The sequence below is a fragment of the Bos indicus genome, chromosome 6 (assembly GCF_029378745.1).
Source record: "Bos indicus isolate NIAB-ARS_2022 breed Sahiwal x Tharparkar chromosome 6, NIAB-ARS_B.indTharparkar_mat_pri_1.0, whole genome shotgun sequence".
In the NCBI taxonomy this organism is placed as follows: Eukaryota; Metazoa; Chordata; class Mammalia; order Artiodactyla; family Bovidae; genus Bos; species Bos indicus.
The window spans coordinates 81,888,599-81,912,589 of NC_091765.1; the positions used below are offsets into that span (position 1 = coordinate 81,888,599).

The window sequence follows — 23,991 nt, forward strand, 5'->3', positions numbered from 1 at the left end:
CTATATAAATCGCTACATGGAAAAGAGAGATATAGAGCAGTGTTATACAGGGAAACCTACTAAATGTAACAATAGACTGAGATGATAGAAAAAAAGCCACATGAAGAGAATTATTGTACTTGGGGGTCTATTGTTTTCTGAAACTGCCAATTTACCATATACAGTATATAAGATGATTCAGTTCAGTTCAGTCGCTCAGTCCTGTCCCACTCTTTGCAACCTCATGGACTGCAGCACACCAGGCTTCCCTGTCCATCACCAACTCCTGGAGCTTGCTCAAACTCAAATCCATTGAATTGGTGATGCCATCCAACCATCTCATCCTCTGTCATCCATTTCTCTTCCTGCCTTCAAACTTTCCCAGCATCAGGATCTTTTCAAATGAGTCACTTCTTCGTGCCAGGTGGCCAAAGTATTGGAGTTCCAGTGTTAGCATCAGTCCTTCCAAAGAATATTCAGGACTGATTTCCTTTAGGATTTACTGGTTTGTTCTCCCTTCAGTCCAAGGGATTCTCAATAGTCTTCTCCAACACCACAGTTCAAAAGCATCAATTCTTTGGTAGTTAGCTTTCTTTATAATCCAACTCTCACATCCATACATGACTACTGGAAACACCATAGCTTTGACTAAGTGTACCTTTGTTGGTAAAGTAATGTCTCTGCTTTTTATTGAATCTCTTTATTTAATGTTCTTTAGGTTGGACATAACTTTTCTTCCAAGGAGCAAGGGTCTTTTAATTGCATGGCTGCAGTCATCATCTGCAGTGATTTTGGAGCCCAGAAAAATAAAGTCAGCCAGTGTTTCCACTGTTTCCCCATCTATTTGCTATGAACTGATGGGGCCAGATGCCATGATCTTAGTTTTCTGAATGTTGAGTTTTAAGCCAACTTTTTTATAAAAATCTGCTCTTTCGAGCCCAGAAAAATAAAGTCAGCCAGTGTTTCCACTGTTTCCCCATCTATTTGCTATGAACTGATGGGGCCAGATGCCATGATCTTAGTTTTCTGAATGTTGAGTTTTAAGCCAACTTTTTTATAAAAATCTGCTCTTTCGCTTTCATCAAGAGGTTCTTTAGCTCTTCCTCACTTTCTGCCATAAGGGTGGTGTCATCTGCATATCTGAGGTTATTGATATTTTTCCCAGAAATCTTGATTCCAGCTTGTTCTTCATCCAGCCTGGCATTTTGGATGATGTACTCTGCATATAAGTCAAATAAGCAGGGTGACAATATATAGCCTTGATGTATTCCTTTCCCAATCTGGAACCAGTCTGTTGTTCCATATCCAGTTCTAACTGTTGCTTCTTGACCTGCATATAGATTTCTCAGGAGGCAAGTAAGGTGGTCTGATATCCCCATCTCTTTAAGAATTATCCACATTCTTAATATATACATATATTATATATAATAAATATAATACTATGTAATATAAGATGATTAATTGCCTTTTTCCCGGACTGTGTAGAAGACACACATCTATGAAGGATTTTCATATATTCTATATGCTCCTGCTGTCATGTGCAGAGGTAATCGTATAGTATGTAACAAAGGAGTTGAACTAATCTCCTCCAATCAAGTGATACCAGCTATGACAGTCAGAAATATTAAGATATCATCCATTTAAACAGTGCTTATATTTCTCTCCCAGTTCTTCGATAAGGTATATTGATATTTTCATCTCTAGAAAGATTTAGTAATTGACCTACTTGACCTAATTCACAAAAGGAGACCATTGCAAAAATGAGCTAAATTTAAAAATCTTCTTGTCTCCATGGTTGTAGCTACATGATAAGAAATCATCAACAATGTAACAACTGATTCAATTTATGGTTAAAAATAAGTAAACCTAATTTTGGTATCACCAACTGACACAGATAACATCCAGATAGCAATATGCGGGTGTATTAGCAGTTATTTTAATATTTATTAAAAGAAAATATTTCAATAAATGTTAACATATATCTAAGTCACACTTTGAGTAACAATTTACATTTGGAAAATGGGCATTATGTCAAATAAGGCTTGACATTTAAATTTGTCACTGGCAATGGAGAAATAAAACATGAATTTATTGCAATAATGAAAAACACTTTTGAACCTCTGAGGTTTTATAAATATCACAGTAGAAGACTAACACATCACCAAATACATAAATTGCTTACCAGAGTCCACAGAAGACATCACTATTAGCTACGTCATTATTTTGATAGAATATTTAAATGTTATGGATTGAATTTGGAGTTCAAATTTCATTATAAAAAACTTTCATTACAAGACCTGAACTTCTTTATGTATTTGGCTCCAGCTATAGCAGATGTTTTTCAAAAAGTCAATGAAAATCTTGTAACTTTGTATCCTGAGTGTCCAGTGTAATTCTAAGCATTCTAGTTTGAGGGATATATATTTGTTGGACAAAACAATTAACAAATAAACTACTCAAGAAATTAAGTTCAAAAGCATGATTTCAAAGTTATATGCAACCCCAGTACTCTTGCCTGGAGAATCCCATGGACGGAGGAGCCTGGTAGGCTACAGTCCATGGGGTCGCTAGGAGTTGGACACAACTGAGTGACTTTATTTTCTCTTTGCACTTTCATGCATTGGAGAAGGAAGCGGCAATCCACTCCAGTATTCTTGCCTGGAGAATCCCAGGGACAGAGGAGCCTGGTGGGCTGCCATCTACAGGGTGGCACAGAGACTGACATGACTGAAGCGACTTAGCAGCAGCAGCAGAAGCATGCAAAATCACATAATTTTGAATCTAAGTGTTATTTAGAAAGTCCATTTGTGTACATGCGATGCTCAAGTTGATGGAAAAGTTACTCCATTTTTTTAGAAAACATTTATTCAGTAAAACTGTGGGGTTTTTATATGGCTTCATTCTCTATTCTACCATGTAGTAACAGATGACATTATATTGATGTATAATTAGAGCATAATATAAATTATTTTGTTTCTCATTTATGTAAGTGAAAATGGAATTTCTCTGACATTTAGAAAGAGCAGATTTGAAGTTCTCTCCAACCATGGCTTGCATGTCTAGGTCACCTAGTCTGCACAATAAGAATGGAAAATAAGTCTAATGTGTCCCAAAATTATGTATAGGCTGCAATTTCCAGTGACAAACTAGCTAGTTGTTATTATGGTGCCTTAGAATTTCATCATGCATAAGGAAGTGATTCTTAGGCAATGTTCCATATACCATTATGACAAAGGGGAAACATATATTTCTTTATTCTTATTTCTGTTATCACAGCATCCAGATATGTTTTTTAAAAATTTCTTTTAAAAAATGTTTTTTCCTAAATTGTGTTCCGCTGAACATCCTTCATAAAGATGTTCATACTTACAGTGAGTAAAATACTTCTTGATCAAATTATTTGGAAGACCTGCATGATCATTAATCTCTAAAAGTTTAGTATAATGAAAAAAGTAGAGAAATATGCTTAATTCTATTTCATTTAATATTTTTGAAACTTACTTGGGTATAGAATCCTTTTGGCTTAACCTATGCATTGACACATGCATTTTCTGTTTCAGATAATCTATTAAATCTACTCAGTCTACTAAAGTAAATATCAACTTGGGAAAAAGCATCAGTCAGAAGTCAGCCCTTCTTCAGCCTTGATGTACTCCTTTCCCAATTTGGAACCAGTCAGTTGTTCATGTAAGGTTCTAACTGTTGCATCTTGATCTGCATACAGGTTCATCACGAGACAGGTAAGATGGTCTAGTACTCCCATCTCTTTAAGAACTTTCCAAGGTTTGTCGTGATCCGCACAGTCAAAGACTTTAGTGTAGTCAATGAAGCAGAAGTAGATATTTTTCTGAAATTCCCTTGTTTTCTATATGATCCAATGAATGCTGGCGATTTGGTCTCTGGTTACTCTGCCTTTTATAAGTCCAGCTTGTACTTCTGGAAGTTGAAATCCTGACGTGATGGTATTGGGAAGTAGGACCTTCAGGAGATACAGTCAAGAGAGTAGAGCCCTCAGGGTGGGCTTTGTCACCCTGCTTATTTAATATTAATACAAAGTACATCATGTGAAATGCCAAGCTGGATGAGTCATAAGCTGGAATCAAGATTGCCAAGAGAAATATCAACAACCTCAGATATGCAGATGATACCACTCTAATGACAGAAGTGAAGAGGAACTAAAGAGCCTCTTGATGCTGGTGAAAGAGAAGAGTGAAAAATTTGGCTTAAAACTGAACATCAAAAAACTCAGATGATGGCATATGGTCCCATCACTTCATGGCAATTAAAAGGGAAAAAATAACTGAAAACAACAGCAGATTTTATTTTCTTGCACTCCAAAATCACCGTAAACAGTGACTGCAGCCATGAAATTAAAAGATGCTTGCTTCTCGGAAGGAAATCTATGAAAAACCTACACAGTTTATTAAAAAGCAGAGACCTCACTTTGGCAACAAAGGTCTGTTTAGTCAAAGCTATGGTTTTTCCACTAGTCATATATGGATGTGAGAACTGGACCATAAAGAAGGTTGAGTATTGAAGAATTGATGCTTTTGAACTGTGGTGCTGGAGAGGACTCTTGAGAGTCCCCTGGATCGCAAGAAGATCAAGTCAGTCAATCCTAAAGGAAATCAACTCTGAATATCCGTTGGAAGGACTGATGCTAAAGCTGAAGCTCTAATACTTTGGCCACCTGATGCGAACTGCCGATTCATTGGAAAAGACCCTGATACTAGGAAAGATTGAGGGCAGGAGAAGAAGAGGGCAGCAGAGGATGAGACTGTTGGATGGCATCACCAACTCAGTGGACGTCAATTTGAGTAAACTCTCAAAGAGGAGATAGTGAAGGATAGAGAAACCTGGTTTGTGCAGTTCATGCATGACTTAATGATTGAACAAAAGCAACAATACAAACAATTCTTATTTAATGAATGAATAAACTGAGGTAACTAAGGTTTGGAACACTTGCAATTTTAATTCATGCTGTTACCATTATTGTTTTCATTTTTAGTGCTGTTCTTTATGTGGTGGAGATTTTAATAGTTTTATACTATATGAATTCATTTTTTTAAAAAACCAACTCTAAAAAAAATCAACTCTTTTAGGTATATTGGAAATATTGATCATATTTTTCAAATAACATGAAGAACTTCAACTATAAAATCCTGTGGTTTATTATTTTTCTCGGCTAAGTCTTTAATTTTCCACTTGATGATACAACGAAGTTCCCTGAAAGATCCCAGTTTCAACGTTTTACTGACATCATATATGACAATGTATCTGCATGCTCATTTCTACTTTCAAAAAATACACTCTACATATTAAATGTATATGTCAGGTATAAATTTCAGGGCACTAATGAATAAAGCTTCCATGAAAATTACTGATGATTGGCTAGCAAGAAAATACTATCAACATATGATGACATTATAGCTACTTTTCACCCTCCATATTAACAACACTTTTTGGAACCACTTTAATTTTCCTGACATTAGCACTGAAATTATATGATACTTTTATCATAATTATTTCATCTGTATATTTTACAAGTGTAAAAGAATTCCAAAATTCTAAGATGATAAAAATGCAATACACTATCACTGTTAAATTACCTTTAAAAATCCTATTATTCAATCTGGCATCAAAATAAAGCAAACAGTAAGCCAGGGAGGCTTGTTTAATGAAACGACTTTATTTTTCAGGATTATACTCATCATTTGGCCTTTAACTGTGCAGACTGGAACTATCTGTGACACAAACTGAATAATCCTCCATTATTTAAATAATTTGTAATCAAAGCACAGCCTGTGATTCTTCAGCTTATTACATATTTGCATGTTATAATCAATTAAAAGTTCATGCGTACCCAACTGCACAAAACTCTTTAAAATGAAACTTCTCCAACAGTTCTGGCAGCTGTCCTGTCCGGATGTATATAATGTGGAGTGGAATACATGAAGGATTCATGAAACATATGTACATTTCCATTATCTATGCTCTAGATCAAGTGTTAAGAAATAACCCTGAATTGGAACATGTTTTCTGAGTAAGTTCAGATTCATAACCTATGGCATTAAATATTCTGAATAACACTTTGGAAGTGTTGAAATCACAGAAGGCAATCCCACATAAGAAAAGCATTAATTGATGTCAAAGACTGTAAAGACTATTACTCAACAGTAAAGACTGCCCTCCTCTTTTGTTTCCATATTTTTGTATCTGTAACTTGCTTCTAAGCAGGAGACTTGGCTTACGATGCAGCGTAGGGACTCTCATAACCAGGTCAGCATACACAAGGGTGATTTTCTTGGCCTCTAAGGAAACGATGAGCTAACAGGATGTTATTAGTCTTCTTACTCATAATAACTAGATGTATACCAGAAAGTAGCATGGAGGCACAGTGATATTTGTGTTACAGAACAGAATGATGATAACCAAAGATGTAGAATCACTGGTTACAGTGAAGTTTAGAATAAAAGAATAGTGGGACATATATTAGTAAGATTTTAAATTAGTCAAATAGATCAATTAAATATGAGTATCAAAGAACTCTCCTTCCTCAAACCAGCTGGTTTTATCTGAATCAGTGATGGTTGACAGAACTGAATGGTACTGATCAAAATCTTTCTATATGCAATTTAGAACATTCCCAGTCAGTCTGAGCTGGTCCTTCAAATTTGAAATTGGGTGAAAGCCATGTGTGTGTTTAGTTGCTCAGCTGTGTCAAACTCTTTGCAATTCCATGGACTGTAGCCCACCAGGCTCCCCTGTCCATGGGGATTCTCAGGCAAGAATACTGGAGTGGGTTTCCAAGCCCTCCACCAAGGAATCTCCCCAACTAAGGGATCGAACCCAGGTCTCCCACATTGCAGGCAGATTCTTTACAATCTGAGTCATCAGGGAAGCCCAAGAATACTGGGTGGGTAGCATATCCCTTCTCCAGGGGATCTTCCTGACCAAGAATAGAACCAGGGTCTCCTATAATGCAGGCAGATATTTTACCAACTGAGCTACCAGGGAAGATCTCGAAAGCCATGTGGGAGTGAAGCAAAGAAATCTGCTGTCCTGAGAGAAAAATGAACAAACGCCTAGTCAAAAGTAGGAACCAGAGAGAGGGGGCAACCACTTCCTAGCTCATGAAAGCATGCCCAATCCTTTTCTTTCATTTTTTCAGCTATTCAAATTGATCTTGGGTTTTGAGTTAACCAGGCATTGTGCTAAGCATCACATCCTTGTCTCATTCTAAACGTTACGAGAAGGTTGTTCAGTATAAATCATGTTCCTCATGATTTATAAATGAGGAAAGAGAGACACAGAGAGATTAACTTGCTACACATTAGGTAGTGAGGGCTGGTATCAGAATATGAATCTAGAGTAGCTGATTCCAAAGTCTCCATGTTAACCATAATGCCTTTTAAGGAGGCAAATACATATTACAAGTTAGTAATTTGGATTGAACTCAATACAGAGAGGGCCCCAGAAAGTTTCTGCAGACTCTGTATTTCACAGCTCTAATGAACATCATTCAAACTTATCCACTGAGTAGTTGAAGAAAGGAAGTGAGTCCTATATATCAATGTAATCTCACTGTTTAGCACATAACAATATTTTGGGGAAATTAGTTGTAGCTTCCCAGGTGGTATAGTGGTAAAGAATCCACCTGCCAAGCAGGAGATATAGATTCGATCCCTGGATCACGAAGATCCCCTGGAAAAGGAAATGGCAACCTACTCCAGTATTCTTGCCTGGGAAATCCCATAGACAGAGGATCCTAGCGGGCTACAGTCCATGGGGTCACAAAGAGTTAGGCATGACTTAGCAACTAAACAGCAACAGCAAAATTAGCTGTATAATAAAAATAAAGTGTTCTTAGTTCAAGCTGCATAACACCAAATAATAAGACTAAATCCAAACCTTGATGTCTCTTTTTACTGTTCTATTTTAGACAAAAATCTACAGCCTTCTGGGTCTGAATGACCACTGCTTCCTACAGATTCATGCCTAGTTATGTATCTGTCAGTGACAAATGCTATTAATGTGAATACATATTTAAGGCATAGGACAGCGCGCTACAAGTAACAACAGAAAGGTCTTTACACTAGAGAAGATTAAAAAAGTCACACTCAAACACTGGTAACACTGTAAATAATTTTTAGTGTATTCAGTACATGGGAAGTGCTGAATTCTGACAGACTAGGCAGTGATCACCTTTGCAGGTGGTAAAAGAAAGCTTCATGTTGTATAACTTAAACTGGGCTTGGAAAAATTACTAGCTTTAAGATGGGCTATATGGAGGGTAAAAGGTGGAATACTGAAAGTAATTCATTCAAGAGGTACAAATTTACATTAATCCTTTGGGGAATTAAAAAGAGAGAAGTCAGATCATATGGAGGGAAGAGTGGTGGGATGTAAGATCAAAAAGACAGCAGCCCCAGGCTCCAGAAAAGAGAGATGTCAGGCTGAACGGTTTGGACCATCATTTTCTGCATTAGTACAAGCACTGAATGGCACAAAGGGGAAAAAAAGGGAGAGAGAATAAGGTAATGAATAGCAAAGAGCTCAAAAAACTTCAAATGAGAGAGGAGTCTTGAACATTCTCTCTCCCCCTGCTGCCTTTAATGGAAATAATCAACAGGAATGCTGGATGATTACAGTATATTTTTTTTCTCTGTGGGAGAGGCAGATTATGTACTCAGAACCATAAAGCATTTTGCTTGCAAAATTAATTCAAATTGACTTGCATGGGAGCACTGTCACATGAATTGAAAACAGCTGAAGAATGGGTAGGGGAAAAAAAAAAGTCATGATAAACAGCAATCAAACCACTTGGAAAATACCTGGTACTTGGGCCTTGGGGACCTCTGCAAAGCCCAGTTTATTTAACGTCTTCATTAATGAATGGGAAGATGAGAGTAAAAAAAAAAATCATTATAGTCACATATAGAAAATGCAGCACATATCAATGAGAACAGAGTTTTATTTTCTTTCAGAAGGAAAATGATTGTAGGTTCGGATCTGGAGCACATCATTTCACAGAGAAACCTTTAAATTGATGCCCAGAAATCTCCATATACATAGTGGGGAAAAGTAAAATATGTGAACCCAATATGAAGCAGGAAGGAATAACATTGGGAAATGACTGTTTGATACAAGTGTGTGCACAGCTGTCTCCTATCACAGGCAAGCTAACTGTAAGCTATATATAACTTTAGCAATAATCTGAAACTGTGTGTGTGTGTGTGTGTGTGTGTGTGTGTGTGTGTGTGTGTGTGTGTGTGTAGGTGCTCAGTCGTGTCCTACTCTTTCCGACCGCAAGGACTATAGCCACCAGGCTCCTCTGTCCATGAGGCTTCTTGGCAAGAATACTGGAGTGGTTGCCATTTCCTAGTCCAGGTTCACATTTATATTCCCTGCTTATGATACAGAACGGTAGAAAACATCATCCAAGAGAAATGGATCAGAAGAATTAAGTGTTTGGATAGAAAGTTAGCCAAGGTGATGAGTATGGATAACACAGCTGCATACATTGTGATCTGGAGGAAAAACAGATAAGGATTGAAGTGAAAATATAAGTCGCTCAGTTGTATCCAACTCTTCCAGGCCCCAAGAACTGTAGCCTGCCTGCCAGGCTCCTCTCTCCATGGAATTCTCCAGGCAAGAATACTGGAGTTGGTTGCCATGCCCTTTTCCAGGGGATTTTCCCGACCCAGGGATCAAACCCAAGTCTCCTGCACTGCAGGCAGATTCTTTACCATTTGAGCCATCAGGGAAGCCCAGATAGGGGTTGGGATAGAGGCAAAAATAATTTTGCAGCATGATCAATCAGCTAATCGGGGAATGATTAGTTAGCCTTTGAACCACAGTTTCCCAAGGAAGTAAGACTTCAAACTGCAGTTTGAAGGCTATGAGGTCTTTATCTAGCCAACTGCAGTTAGGGTAAAAAGAAAGGATTAACAAGAGGGTATTATGGATAAAGATCATTTTCCAGTTTATATTTGTGAGTTTTCCTATAATGTGAAAGTGTTTTGAGAGCCTGTAAAGAAGAAAATATTTGCACTGTTTTAGAGGCGCCTGGTAGGCTGCAGTCCATGGAGTCGCTAGAGTCGGACACGACTGAGCGATTTCACTTTCACTTTCACTTTTCACTTTCCTGCACTGGAGAAGAAAATGGCAACCCACTCCAGTGTTCTTGCCTGGAGAATCCCAGGGACGGAGAAGCCTGGTGGGCTGCCATCTCTGGGGTCGCACAGAGTCGGACAGGACTGAAGCGACTTAGCAGCAGCAGCAGCATAGTGAGTTTACTGGAGAAGGGCATGGCAACCCACTTCAATATTCTTGCCTGGAGAATCCCATGAACATAGAACCCTGGCGGGCTGCTACAGTCCATGGGGTCTCAAAGAGTCAGACATGACTGAACAACTAACCACACACACACACAGACACACACACACACACACACACATAATAACTTTAAATGTACAAACAGAACATCTACTAAACAAATAAAACAAGCATGACAATCTTACTTGCAGGAGTACACGGTGACTACTGCTGATTTATTCAATATAATTGTATATATTAAAGACGAATTACAAATTTTCTTTCATATGCCAAAGCAGAGCGGGACATTTAAAAAAAAAAAAAAACTTTATTCATAATTACTAAGTTTCCATGTGGGAAATCTACATGTGAAATTGTGCTTCATCTAAACTTCAGTGTATGCTTAATGACTATCTTAAATTCCTTAAATTATTTATCTTAATTACCTTACGGGTGGAGTATGCTTTTTGTTTTTCTAAAAAATAATGAATACAAAGCTATTCTGGAACAAGACTATTCTTCATTATACTGGCATTTGCATTATATAGTATAATATCCATTCCCTTTAGAATTCTTTTCTATCACTGCCCAAATAAAGAGCTTTTCTATATCCACTAATGTGCTCTTTTTTTCCACTTCAGCATTATTATCATCTTTATTAGCCTCCCCACACTCAGTGTGGGCCTCAATGCTTGTCATTATCTTTCTTCTCCTTTGGTAGAAAGCAAAGCCAAAACAAGGTTCTGGCGAAACTCACCCTGATCATAACCAAAATATTTGAGATTCACAGTGTCCAAATACTTTTCCTCATCCTTCTCCTTCAAGTTTGGGGAGAAGAAACAATGCACAAAACCAAATTTTTTTAAATCAAAATCTGAGTGTCAGAACGGAATATCCAGTTTTTCTCTTGATTCAGGAGAATCCACATAAAATACTAACAACAGATTCACAGTCCATTTTTAAATAATCTAAACGAGTTATTTTCAACTTCAGAAGTAAATACACACGCTCTATGTCTCAAAGAAATCAGAAAACAGAACAAAGAGACATTAAAACAAGAGAAGCCATAAACCCTGATTTTGAAGTGACTCTATGAAGGACTACTGCTTGTTCTTTCTGCCCTAGGCAGAGACGATTACTCTATCTCCATTTTAGTACAAATATGACAAGTCAATATTCTGAAATCTCTCTCAAATGAATAAATTATTCCGAATGATCCTAATAACCCTTAAGATCAGCACAATAAAAGATTTCCAAAAGAAAGTTTATCCTCTTTAAATGGAAGACGACGCGAGTAAATACAAAAGTGGAAACTGCAGTAAGATTCAGAGGTGATACCCAGGAGAATGTGATGGCTTGCCCATTGTGTGTACAGGAAGTACAGAGAACTCAGTGGGGAAAAGACTTTCCACCAAAGCAAGGAGGCAGGTGTACCCTGTAATCTACTGTAAAAACAACAGATGGAAAAAGAGCAATAGTGGAATTTCTGAGACGTAAGAGCATAATCCTCTATAAACAAACACGATAACCATTCATTTTATTTTTGTAAAAATATGTTTTGGAAACACTTACTAAAATTTTCCAGGAAACAATGCTACTTACACACATGCTTAGACTATATAGATTAATCAATATTAAATGTTCCAGAAGGTGAACAAAGTAATGCTATTGTAATTAAAAGGAAGGTACATCTTCAGAGTGTATACAGAGAGAACAGTGAATGTTCTGTATGAGGCTGCAGTGGTAAACTCATGTTGTAATATATTTGTTAAAACCCACAGAGTTTATAGTCCATGGGATCACAAAAAGTTGGGCATGACTGACCCCCCTGAACAATAACAACAGAATGTACAACACAGTGAACTTTAATATAAACTATAAACCATTGCCTTTAGCTAATAATAGCCTATCAACATTTGGCTGGTCAATTATAACAACATACTTAATGCAACATGCTAATAATAGTGGGGAAAGGGTGAGGGGAATATTGAGGTTGTATATAGAAATTATCCATACATTCTGCTCATTTTTATGCAAATCTAAGTATATTAAATTTTTAAATAAGGCAAATGGCTTAAAAATAACATTTAAGACAAAATCTTATTAAAAACATTAAAAAATAGAGGGATGACAAAAGTTGATCATAAAATCAATTAATTCTCAACACCTCTTTATTATTCCTATTCCTTGGTCCTGATCTTAATATTAGTATTACTGTTAGAATTATGTTCTAATGGGTTGAGACTGAAAAAGTTTGAGAACCTCAATATAAAATGCTAACAAAAGGTTCTATGTAGGAAAAAATATGTACTCAAATAAGCAGTGAAATCTAGAATTGAGAGTAACTATGCATGTTCTGGTGCTTCCACGGTGATTCAGCAGTAAAGAATCCACCTGCCAATACAGGAGACACAGATTTGAACCCTGAGTCGGGAAGATACCCTGGAGAAGGAAATGGCAACCCACTCTGGTATTCTTGTCTGGAAAATCCCATGGACAGAGGAGCCTGGCGGGCTACAGTCCATTGGGTCACAAATAGACATGACATAGCAATTAAACAACAGTAGCAACAAATGCAAACAAATGAATTGATATTTTACATCAATTAAGCCAGAAGTCAGCCCATGTTTTGCCTGTTTCTTTTTGTTTCTGTCTACAATTAAAGACCAGTTCCAGGAAAAAAAAAAAAGTTTACAAATCCTCTGCTTATTTTATTCAAAGTGAAATGGGGTATTGAGTCCTACATTTGGGAGCTAAGGTACAAAACCTCTGAAGAGTTACTTATTTCATTGAACTGTCAAATGCCAAAGAGAGTGTTCCTTTTAACTACCAAAACTGCTTTCTGGTTCTGTCTTGAAAACAGGAATACAGAAGTAGCTTTTTAATCGACCATTATCTTTTCTAATTTTTTAGTGGCTGAGGAATGACATGGTCCATTTGGGTACATTATCCTATCTTATCCTACAACAACACTGCAAGATAGATGACATAATAGCCACTCATTCCTGCTTAACAGACAGGAAAGCTGAGATTCTCCCCGGTCCCCAAAATTCAGAGGGAATTACAGATACAGCTGGGATGTGGAAGACCCAGGTTTAATCCCTGGGTTAGAAGGATACCCTGGAGAAGGGAATGGCAACCCAATCCAGTATTCTTGCCTGGGAAATTCTATGGACAGAGCAGCCTGTTGGGCTATAGTCCACGTGGTTGCAACGACTTATCACGCACACATGTTATACATTTTTTCAAATGTATTATGATCTATTAATACCAATTAATAATGAGAGACTTTATTTTTTGGGGGCTCCCAAATAACTGCAGATGGTGACTGCAGGCATGAAATTAAAAAACGCTTGCTTCTTGGAAGAAAAGCTATGACCAACCTAGACAGCATATTAAAAAGCAGAGACATTACTTTGCCAACAGATGTCTGTCTAGTAAAAGCTATGGTTATTCCAGTAGTCGTGTATTGGTGTGGGAGCTGAACTATAAAGAAAGCTGAGTGCCAAAGAATTGGTGCTTTTGAACTGTGGTGTTGAGAAGACTCTTGAGAGTCCCTTAGACCGCAAGGAGATCCAACCAGTCCATCCTAAAGGAGATGAGTCCTGGGTGTGCACTGGAAGGACTGATGCTGAAGCTGAAACTCCAACACTTTGGCCACCTGATTCGAAGAACTGACTCATTTGAAAAGACCCTGATGCTGGAAAAGATTGAGGGTAGGAGGAGAAGGGGACGACAGAGGATGAGATGGTTGGATGGCTTTACTGACTCAATGGACATGAATTTGAGTAAACTCAGGGAGTTGTTGATGGACAGGGAGGCCTGGTGTGCTGCCGTCCACGGGGTCACAAAGAGTCGGACACAACTGATTGAAAACTGAACTGAATAGTATGTGACCCACTCTAGCTCATTTAAAACTTTCTTTGAGGTGAATTTTCTCTTCAGAACCAACTTCTCTTTTATATAAACTAGAAGTCTAAAAACTATCCAGAACCTACTTATGTCTCTGGAGACCTAATTGTTTGGAGGAGTTCACCTCCTGGTAGGAGTATCAGTATCCTGGAAGACCTGGGTTTAAAATGGCCTCAGTCTCTTTCCAACTGAATACCCTTGGACAAGTCACTTACATTTAATCTGCCTCATTTTTTCCATCTGCAAATAAATACTAAATATCTCTTTTTACATTGTCATTGTTAGTATCAAATAAATTTATGTACTAAATAAAAGTATTTTTTATGGCAAGACAATGAGAAAGAAAGACATGTTATCACATGTGCCAAACACATACATATTCCTCCCAGCTGTGTCATAAACTACTTGAATGACCTTGAACAAAAACTGTAACCTTTCTGCCACTTCTGTACAAGTATAGAGAGAAAAGAATAGAAAACATTTCACTTATCACATTGCTCTAACACTCTGATAACTCATTCTCAAAGTAATAATGCCACACCGAGCTCCAGGGTGTCAGGGACTTTTGTTTGTGTGTTTTGTTTTTTTTTTTCCCCACTACTATCTTCACTACCATAACCCTGGTTATAGTAGGGAAGAAAAGTTAGGCTCTGACTCATTCTCACTACTATAACTATTAATAACTCTAGTATGTATACATATATAACCTACTAACCAAACTAAACAACTACTATAACTAATCAAACCAGGCACAAACTAAGCAAGGCACACATAGTTTGATAGTTTGTGCCTAGAAGAGTTCTAGCCACAAGGTAAGGGCTTAATATATATCTGCTGAATGAATGAATGCAGCAAATTTGCATAAAAGTTAACTTTTCTATAACAAAGTACTCCTGGACATGTATAGGAAAAAAAAAGGAAAGAAAAAGGGAAAGAGACTCCAAATTACTACTGTAAGGCAGAAGACACACACACACAACACGCACACAGAGTCTAGCTCATACGCTCTGGTTACAAAGTAAAGCTGAAACCAAAATTCAAAGGATGTGCCCTAAGGTGAAGTACTCAAACAAAACTAGGAAGAAACTCTCTCAGCATGTAACAATGAGAAAAATTTAAAAAATAAAGTCCCTCCTGAAACAAAATAAAATCTCAATGTTTGTGCAATATTGAAAAATGACTCCATGATAATGTCAATATTGCAGACTATCAGCTTAAATAATTGAAGAGAAGCAGGTGGAAACTGAGTCAAACAGAAGGATTTGCTTAGTCTTCCAACAGCAGCCTTTGCTCAACTTTGGGCTGAAGAGGTCGTGGAAATCTGCCAGCCCTGGCTTTCTGAAGCTTCCAACTAAACAGAAAAGTTGGAAATTCAGATTTTACATGAAATCTCCCAATCTTTAAGTGCTGACAATGAATCTATACAGATAGAGTCAAAAGCAAAGAAACATAAAAACCTGATGGACTGGTAGATCTCAGTATGAAAATAGAAATGCAACAGAAGGTCAAAGAAAGGATGTGTACTGGGTGCTAACACTGCCCAGTTCTACTTTCTGTCACACTTATTTTAATCTACATGTAGAACTACGTATCAGTAATGTATGACCCATTTCATAAATTAAAAAATAATATTATCCTTCTAACAAATATTTATTTAAGTTCTATGATATGCCAGGAACTGAGCCAAGTTTTAGAAACACTGTACAATGGTAAATATGAGCTTGTCATAAGAAATCTAAAAGCTTAAAAGCCAAAGGGGAAAAAAAAAAAGTACAACAGGTGCACTGATGGTTTCTAAGAAGTGTATGGAATGTGTACATGACTACAGGGATGAGTAAGTGTTTATTCTAAGTTACTTGTCCAGTTCTCAGGCCTACATTTAAGGTACTATTTTAATTAGTTTAAAAATAAAAGAATAAAATATTCTTTCCTAAGGTCTGAAGTTCAGGAAAATGTTGTAGAAAAAAAAAATCCACAATATTCTTCGTTACTTAGTAAAGTAAAGGCTTTGAGACTGGAGGAACTCTAGTCAAGACAGTCTCAGGAGAGTATTCTTTTAGGGTGTTATTGGGCTATATACAATGACAATTCTCTGAGATCAAGTGTTTGAAGTGTATCCTGCCTGACTCACCCCACTCTAGTACCTGTCAGACTACCATTTTCACCCTGATGGCAGATTCTTGCTTTGTTTAGTTTTTTCAAAGACTAATTTAAAGAGTTGAAGAGGCAGGAAAGAGCACAGGGTACCTTAAAATGCCACAAACTTGTGGTTCTACCAAGATTTAGTCCTTCTCTTGACTGTTCCCAGATCTACTCCAAGAGTTTGGTAAATTTCCCGAGTCCTGAAAAGTTGATTCTTATAATACTTTTCAGTTTTTCTCATGGCTTTTATGGAAGAGAAAATTTTCAGATATCTTTACTAAAGAATTTTTGCTAACATTATGTCAATGATCTATATAGTTCAGTTAGAATTAGATTATCTACTCATAAATGACTCAACCTAATAACAATATATAAAAAGTACATGCAAATTTTATTGGAATTGCTTGCACTTTTATGCTCATTTTCTTTAAAGTATAATTTTAAAAGTTTCTTCAATTTGCATTTGGGTGAGTTTAACACAAAATGTAACACCTTGGTTTGACACACATTCCTTATACTTGGATAAGTGCACATTTCACTAAGTTTTTCTAATTTAATTTCTTTTTCTTCAATATTAACACCAGGCATTAGCAGTGTGGTTATACTAGCCAGTGGAAACCACTCAAAAAATTACAAGCATTTTGAAAAAATACTCTTCAAAAAACTCTGAACAAAATTAACAATATACTAACAATTATAATAGAAACAAAATGTAAGGACGAGGTTTTTAGAATGCCTGGAAATAGCTCATTCCCGGTACGAAAGATAATGTTTTTATAAAAAAGTCAATTGTGCTTTATATAGAACTCACACTTAAAACTGAGTCATTTCTCTAAAACTATCTAGCTGCAACAACTACAACATCAGATTTACCCTCACAGTTATACTCTGTCCAAACTTTTCTGAATAACTACTGAATGGAAATATGAGAAATACAAAACTAAATTCAAAGAGAATATGACATATTTTCTGGGGCTTTAAAAAAATTAATTTCATCCCAATATGTCAGCCTCTTCTCAGAAAGGGCAATTCAAAATATTTATGTAATAAATCATTTTTGATATTTGAAAAAATACAGAGAACAAAATATATTTACAGATTCTCATATATGGATGTTAGCTAGACATCTTCCTGAATAGGAGGTGTACTTAAAGATGAAAGAAAGAAAATAACTCAGAGGTGGCCAGTGAGGGGAAGAAAGAAGAAAAAAAATGGCAAAAGGAAGAACATAAGAAAGATAAAAGACAGGTTAAGTGAATATATACCTTTATGTTGGCACTGGCTATATTGAATACAAAACTGAGTGTTTTTATGTTCAATTACAAATTGAATACGAATTTTTTTTCACATGGTTTACCTTCATGTTTTAATACCATACCAATCTATTTGTATTACTTTATTTATATTATACCTCTAAATGTAACTATATTATTCAACAACCAAAAAGAAATACCGACTTAATGAAAAAAGAGAAAGCACACAGAGATGAGGATGTTAACATGTGTATTATTAGGCACTAGAACAATTAATACTACTTGTCCTATTTCCAGGGCTTCCCCAGTGGCTGAGTTGTAAACAATCTACCTGCAATGCAGGAGCCTCAAGAGACTCAGGTTCAATCCCTGGGTCAGGAAGATCCCCTGGAGGAGGGCACAGCAACCCACTCCAGTAGTCTTGCCTAGAGAATCCCATGGACAGAGGAACCTGGCGGGCTATCGTCTACAGAGTCAAAAAGAGTCAGGCATGACTGAAGTGACTTAGCATGCACGTTCTATTTCCACAGAAATGTTCTAATGTGCTGTAGTCCATGGGGTCGCAAAGAGTCGTACATGACTGAACTGAACTGAACTGAATGCTCTAAATAAAGGACAAATACACATATCTGGTATATTCAACTAGTGGAAAAAGATTTTAAGTTTTGATTATTTTGGTTGTTATAACCAGATGTGTTATGATATTTGATTCTTTAATTAGATTGAAATTAACCTTCAAGGTCATATTAAATATTATTAGTACATATAATTTTTAAAATATATTCATGTATATACTATATAATTAAGTTTTAAGTATTCAAATTTTTTAAATATTAAAGTCATTAAGTAATAAAAATATTCCATCAAAGTCTAGATTGTTTTCAATATAACAGTAACACAATACAGTTAATGCTTTCTGCGTAATACAATAATTTTATGTCACAATATTTTACTTATATTTTCATTCTCCATCGGATAATATGAATGTGTTTTTCATTAAGCAGAAGATAAGGAATACTTTTATATAATATATGTTTTAATATGGTTAGCATTATAAATATTATCAATATGTTTATATTTTAAAACGCCTTACCTAATTTTCACCCCAAAGACTTTATTTTTAATGTACACCATACAATAATTTACTAATTAAAACAATGGTGGATTATAAACATCTTCCAATGAGCATCTTTTCTGAAAGTTCTCAACAGAGAAAAATTCAAGAATTAACAGAAAACCTTTGAATGATGACTGACAATATTCTGAGAAATTTTTTAATCACAATGGAATTTAAAGGAATGTCTTATAATATTTTAATTCCCTAATGTAGTGAATGAATCATCATAAACTGTTCCAACTGATTGATTCAACACTGGTCATTGACACATCCACTTTTACTTCCTAGTCAATATACAAAGATGGAGAAGCTCTATACAGTCAGCAAAAACAAGACCAGGAGCTGACTGTGGCTCAGACCATGAACTCCTTATTGCCAAATTCAGACTGAAATTGAAGAAACTAGGGAAAACCACTAGACCATTCAGGTATGATCTAAATCAAATCCCTTATGATTATACAGTAGAAGTGAGAAGTAGATTCAAGGACCTAGATCTGATAGATAGAGTGCCTGATGAACTATAGAATGGGGTTCGTGACATTGTACAGGAGACAGGGATCAAGACCATCCCCATGGAAAAGAAATGCAAAAAAGCAAAATGGCTGTCTGGGGAGACCTTACAAATAGCTGTGAAAAGAAGAGAAGCGAAAAGCAAAGGAGAAAAGGAAAGATATAAACATCTGAATGCAGAGTTCCAAAGAATAGCAAGAAGAGATAAGAAAGTCTTCTTCAGCGATCAATGCAAAGAAATAGAGGAAAACAAAAGAATGGGACAGACTAGAGATCTATTCAAGAAAACCAGAGATACCAAAGGAACATTTCATGCAAAGATGAGCTCGATAAATGACAGAAATGGTATGGACCTAACAGAAGCAGAAGATATTAAGAAGAGATGGCAAGAATACACAGAAGAACGGTACAAAAAAGATCTTCATGACCCAGATAATCACAATGGTGTGATCACTGACCTAGAGCCAGACATTCTGGAATGTGAAGTCAAGTGGGCCTTAGAAAGCATCACTACGAACAAAGCTAGTGGAGGTGATGGAATTCCAGTTGAGCTATTTCAAATCCTGAAAGATGATGCTGTGAAAGTGCTGCACTCAATATGCCAGCAAATTTGGAAAACTCAGCAGTGGCCACAGGACTGGAAAAGGTCAGTTTTCATTCAAATCCCAAAGAAAGGCAATGCCAAAGAATGCTCAAACTACTGCACAATTGCACTCATCTCACACGCTAGTAAAGTAATGCTTAAAATTCTCCAAGCCAGGCTTCAGCAATATGTGAACCGTGAACTTCCTGATCTTCAAGCTGGTTTTAGAAAAGGCAAAGGAACCAGAGGTCAAATTGCCAACATCCGCTGGATCATGGAAAAAGCAAGAGAGTTCCAGAAAAACATCTATTTCTGATTTATTGACTAGGCCAAAGCCTTTGACTGTGTGGATCACAATAAACTGTGGAAAATTCTGAAAGAGATGGGAATACCAGACCACCTGACCTGCCTCTTGAGAAATTTGTAGGCAGGTCAGGAAGCAACAGTTAGAACTGGACATGGAACAACAGCCTGGTTCCAAATAGGAAAAGGAGTACGTCAAGGCTGTATACTGTCACCCTGTTTATTTAGCTTATATTCAGACGCTAGACTGGAAGAAACACAAGCTGGAATCAAGATTGCCAGGAGAAATATCAATAACCTCAATATGCAGATGACACCACCCTATGGCACAAAGTGAAGAGGAACTCAAAAGCCTCTTGATGAAAGTGAACGTGGAGAGTGAAAAAGTTGGCTTAAAGCTCAACATTCAGAAAATGAAGATCATGGCATCCGGTCCCTTCACTTCATGGGAAATAGATGGGGAAAACAGTGGAAACAGTTTCAGACTTTATTTTTCTGGGCTCCAAAATCACTGCAGATGGTGACTGCAGCCATGAAATTAAAAGACACTTACTCCTTGGAAGGAAAGTTATGACCAACCTAGATAGCATATTGAAAAGTAGAGACATTACTTTGCCAACAAAGGTCTGTCTAGTCAAGGCTATGGTTTTTCCTGTGGTCATGTATGGATGTGAGAGTTGGACTGTGAAGAAGGCTGAGCGCCAAAGAATTGATGCTTTTGAACTGTGGTGTTGGAGAAGACTCTTGAGAGTCCCTTGGACTGCAAGGAGATCCAACCAGTCCATTCTGAAGGAGATCAGCCCTGGGATTTCTTTGGAAGGAATGATGCTAAAGCTGAAACTCCAGTACTTTGGCCACCTCATGCGAACAGTTGACTCATTGGAAAAGACTCTGATGCTGGGAGGGATTGGGGGCAGGAGGAGAAGGGTACGACAGAGGATGAGATGGCTGGATGGCATCACTGACTCGATGGAAATGAGTCTGAGTGAACTCCGGGAGTTGGTGATGGACAGGGAGGCCTGGCGTGCTGCGATTCATGGGGTCGCAAAGAGTCAGACACGACTGAGCGACTTATCTGATCTGATCTGATCTGATCTGAAGGGCATATTGCAGCAAATCTCTTTTCTCATTTATTTTTTTCTTTTTCAATAAATCAATTCTAAAAATGTGTTGCTTCCTTCAACCTAAAACTCTCTGAATGCTGAAAACCTTCACATTTTTTATGGGAAACATTCAGAGAGGAAAATAATACATTTGTTGTTCGTTCATTAACATCTCTTCCCAATTTCCCTGCTTTCCCCAATCAGACTTAATTTGAAGTCTCCTCCTTCTTCTTCACATATACACTCCTCTATTCTTAATGACAAGAATGTACAGAGAATACAACTATACAATATTTAAGATGATGTCTATTCAAGTAGTTTAAGCTGTAGGGAAAATTTCAGAAAGACTTACCCCATTTTTTGGAAAAGCAATCCATCCCAAGTCCCCCATGACAGTCCGTGAATCCAACAAATTCACTAAAAGAGAAAGAACACAAAACTGTGTGAATTATACAAAAATACATCACTATTTTCATAAAGTTATTAAAAGCACATATTGTTTCCATAACTGCAAGTAGATTAAGCATTCATTATAATGAATACAAGAGTGACAATTTAAAGAAAGCATTATTAGGATGCAAGAGAACAAGAGATTTTGAATAACTATTTGGAGAACAATTACAGCAAAAGTATATAAACAAGTCATTACCCTAAATGTTTTTTTTTTTTTTTTTTTTGGTCAAACAAGAATAAAGGAAAAGAGTTAACAAAAAAAAAAAAAGAATAAAATGAAAGGTCCACAGGAAACCCAAAAGGACCATGTCCCTTTTCTTAAAGACTGCAGGTCTTGGGATTAAGCTGCAGCCATAAAACTGCAGCTAAGTATACTCTATTTTCTTCTGGAAAGTTGTTATGAAGCAATTAACAAATAATTTACATTAAACAGCAATAAACTATTCCCAGGCTTGTAACATTTTTGTGATATTAACCAAAATCTGTAATCCAAATTGCAAATTTAATTAAGAAATAAATCTACAGACACTTTACCAAGCTTAGAAAATTGTAGCAGTTCTCAAGGTTGTTGCTATAGTTAAGTGCCTGATGCATTCCCAAAGATACTTTCTGCTTATATACAACCATAATCCAAAATGTGTTTCATACAAAACTGTTAGCTACATTTTTGAAAGGTATATCTCAATTATGGCTGAGTACCTTAAAATATTTGTGACTCCCAAGACAGAAGTCATCAATGCAAAAGGAAGGAATGTAAGAGTATGTACACGCACATGCACCCACACACACTCACAAACTCACACACTCACACACACACACACATACATACAAAGATACTCAAGGAGTTTATATTTTATCAGGTTCATCACCTATCCCTATGAAATTAAAGTAGTTTTGATTTTTCCAGTAGTCATGTATAGATTGGACATACGGACGAGAATTGGACCATAAAGGTTTTTGAACTGTGTTGTTGGAGAAGACTCTTGAGAATTCCTTGGACAGCAAGGGGATCAAATCAGTCAATCCTGAAGGAAATCAACCAGAAAATTCATTTGAAGGACTGATGCTGAAGCTCCAATACTTTGGACACCTGATGCAAAGAGCCAGCTCACTGAAAAAGACACTGATGCTGGGAAAGACTGAGGGCAGGAGGATAAGGGTACGACAGAGGATGAGATGGTTGGATGGCACCATCGACTCAATGGACATGAGTCTGAGCAAACTCCAGGAGATAGGGAAAAACAGGAAAGCCTGGTGCGTTGCAGTACATAAAGTCGCAAAGAGTCAGACTGAACAACAACAAATGGTGTTAATGTAGTCAGATGTTTTAGACCTAGATGATAGAGCATTATCTTTCAAATATATTATACCTAAAATAAAAGGATCTACCTGGCATGCTTTGCAGCTAAACCACTTTGAATGAGGACTGCACCCAAAAGAAACAACTAGGTTAACCCTGGTCAGAGCTACTGAAGCTTCCTTACACTGCATTCAAGAGTCAGTATCTTGTAATGCCTACAACTCTAAAATAAAAAAAAAGGTTCATGGTGGGAGTGGGAAGGAGTCTCAAGAGGGAGGGGATATATGTATACTTGTGGCTGATTCATACTGTTGTAAAGCAGAAATCAACACAATATGATAAAACAATTAACCTCCAATTAAAATTGAAAAAATACTCAGAAAAGAAATAAATAAAAAGACAATTTTATCTGCAAGGATAAGCCTAGGGTACTAAGGGTTTAACAACTGATAGACTGAGAAATGTGTTATAAAACTGTACAAGAGAATACAAAATAAAATTATTATGGCCAAGGAAATCTGGATCACAACAGAAATGGAAAGTTCTGATATCCTATAGAAATTATGTGCATTTAGCCCTTATTGTGAGAAGGTGGCACAGAGTTGGACACGACTGAAGTGACTCAGCAGCAGCAGCAGCATGAGAAGGAAAATGGCAACCCATTCCAGCATTCTTGCCTAGAAAATCCTATGAATAGAAGAGCCTGGTGGACTAAAGTCCATGGGTCATAAAAGAATTGGAGATGACTTAACAACGAAACAACAACAACCCTTATTATCCATTGTTTTATTTCATTTTACATATGCAAGCATACATATGTTACACACAAAGGTAATCGTCTATATTATTAACACAAAATAAGAAAAAACGTAAAAATCTTAAAAAACAGATATATACTCAATACTGTAACATACAACTGTCTATTTTCATTAAGTTCTGAGCTCTTTAACAATAAAAATGCATGTCTACAGAATGTTTGTATTAACTTGAACCTATATACAATAAGGTTTTTTTCCCTA

General features: G+C 36.7%; 1 protein-coding gene across 9 annotated transcripts in view; it reads right to left on the bottom strand.

Moving 5' to 3' along the window:
* Positions 1–23,991, bottom strand: part of EPHA5 (EPH receptor A5) — a 408,082-nt gene that overhangs the window by 351,781 nt on the left and 32,310 nt on the right. For all 9 annotated transcript variants that reach the window (XR_011567208.1, XM_070791518.1, XM_070791523.1 and 6 more), the window contains exon 2: positions 21,572–21,636. Coding sequence is in view for 8 of the 9 variants with exons in the window: in XM_070791518.1 (XP_070647619.1) it covers positions 21,572–21,636 (65 nt within the window). In the remaining variant the exon portion in view is untranslated. The remainder of the gene's footprint in view (positions 1–21,571; positions 21,637–23,991) is intronic.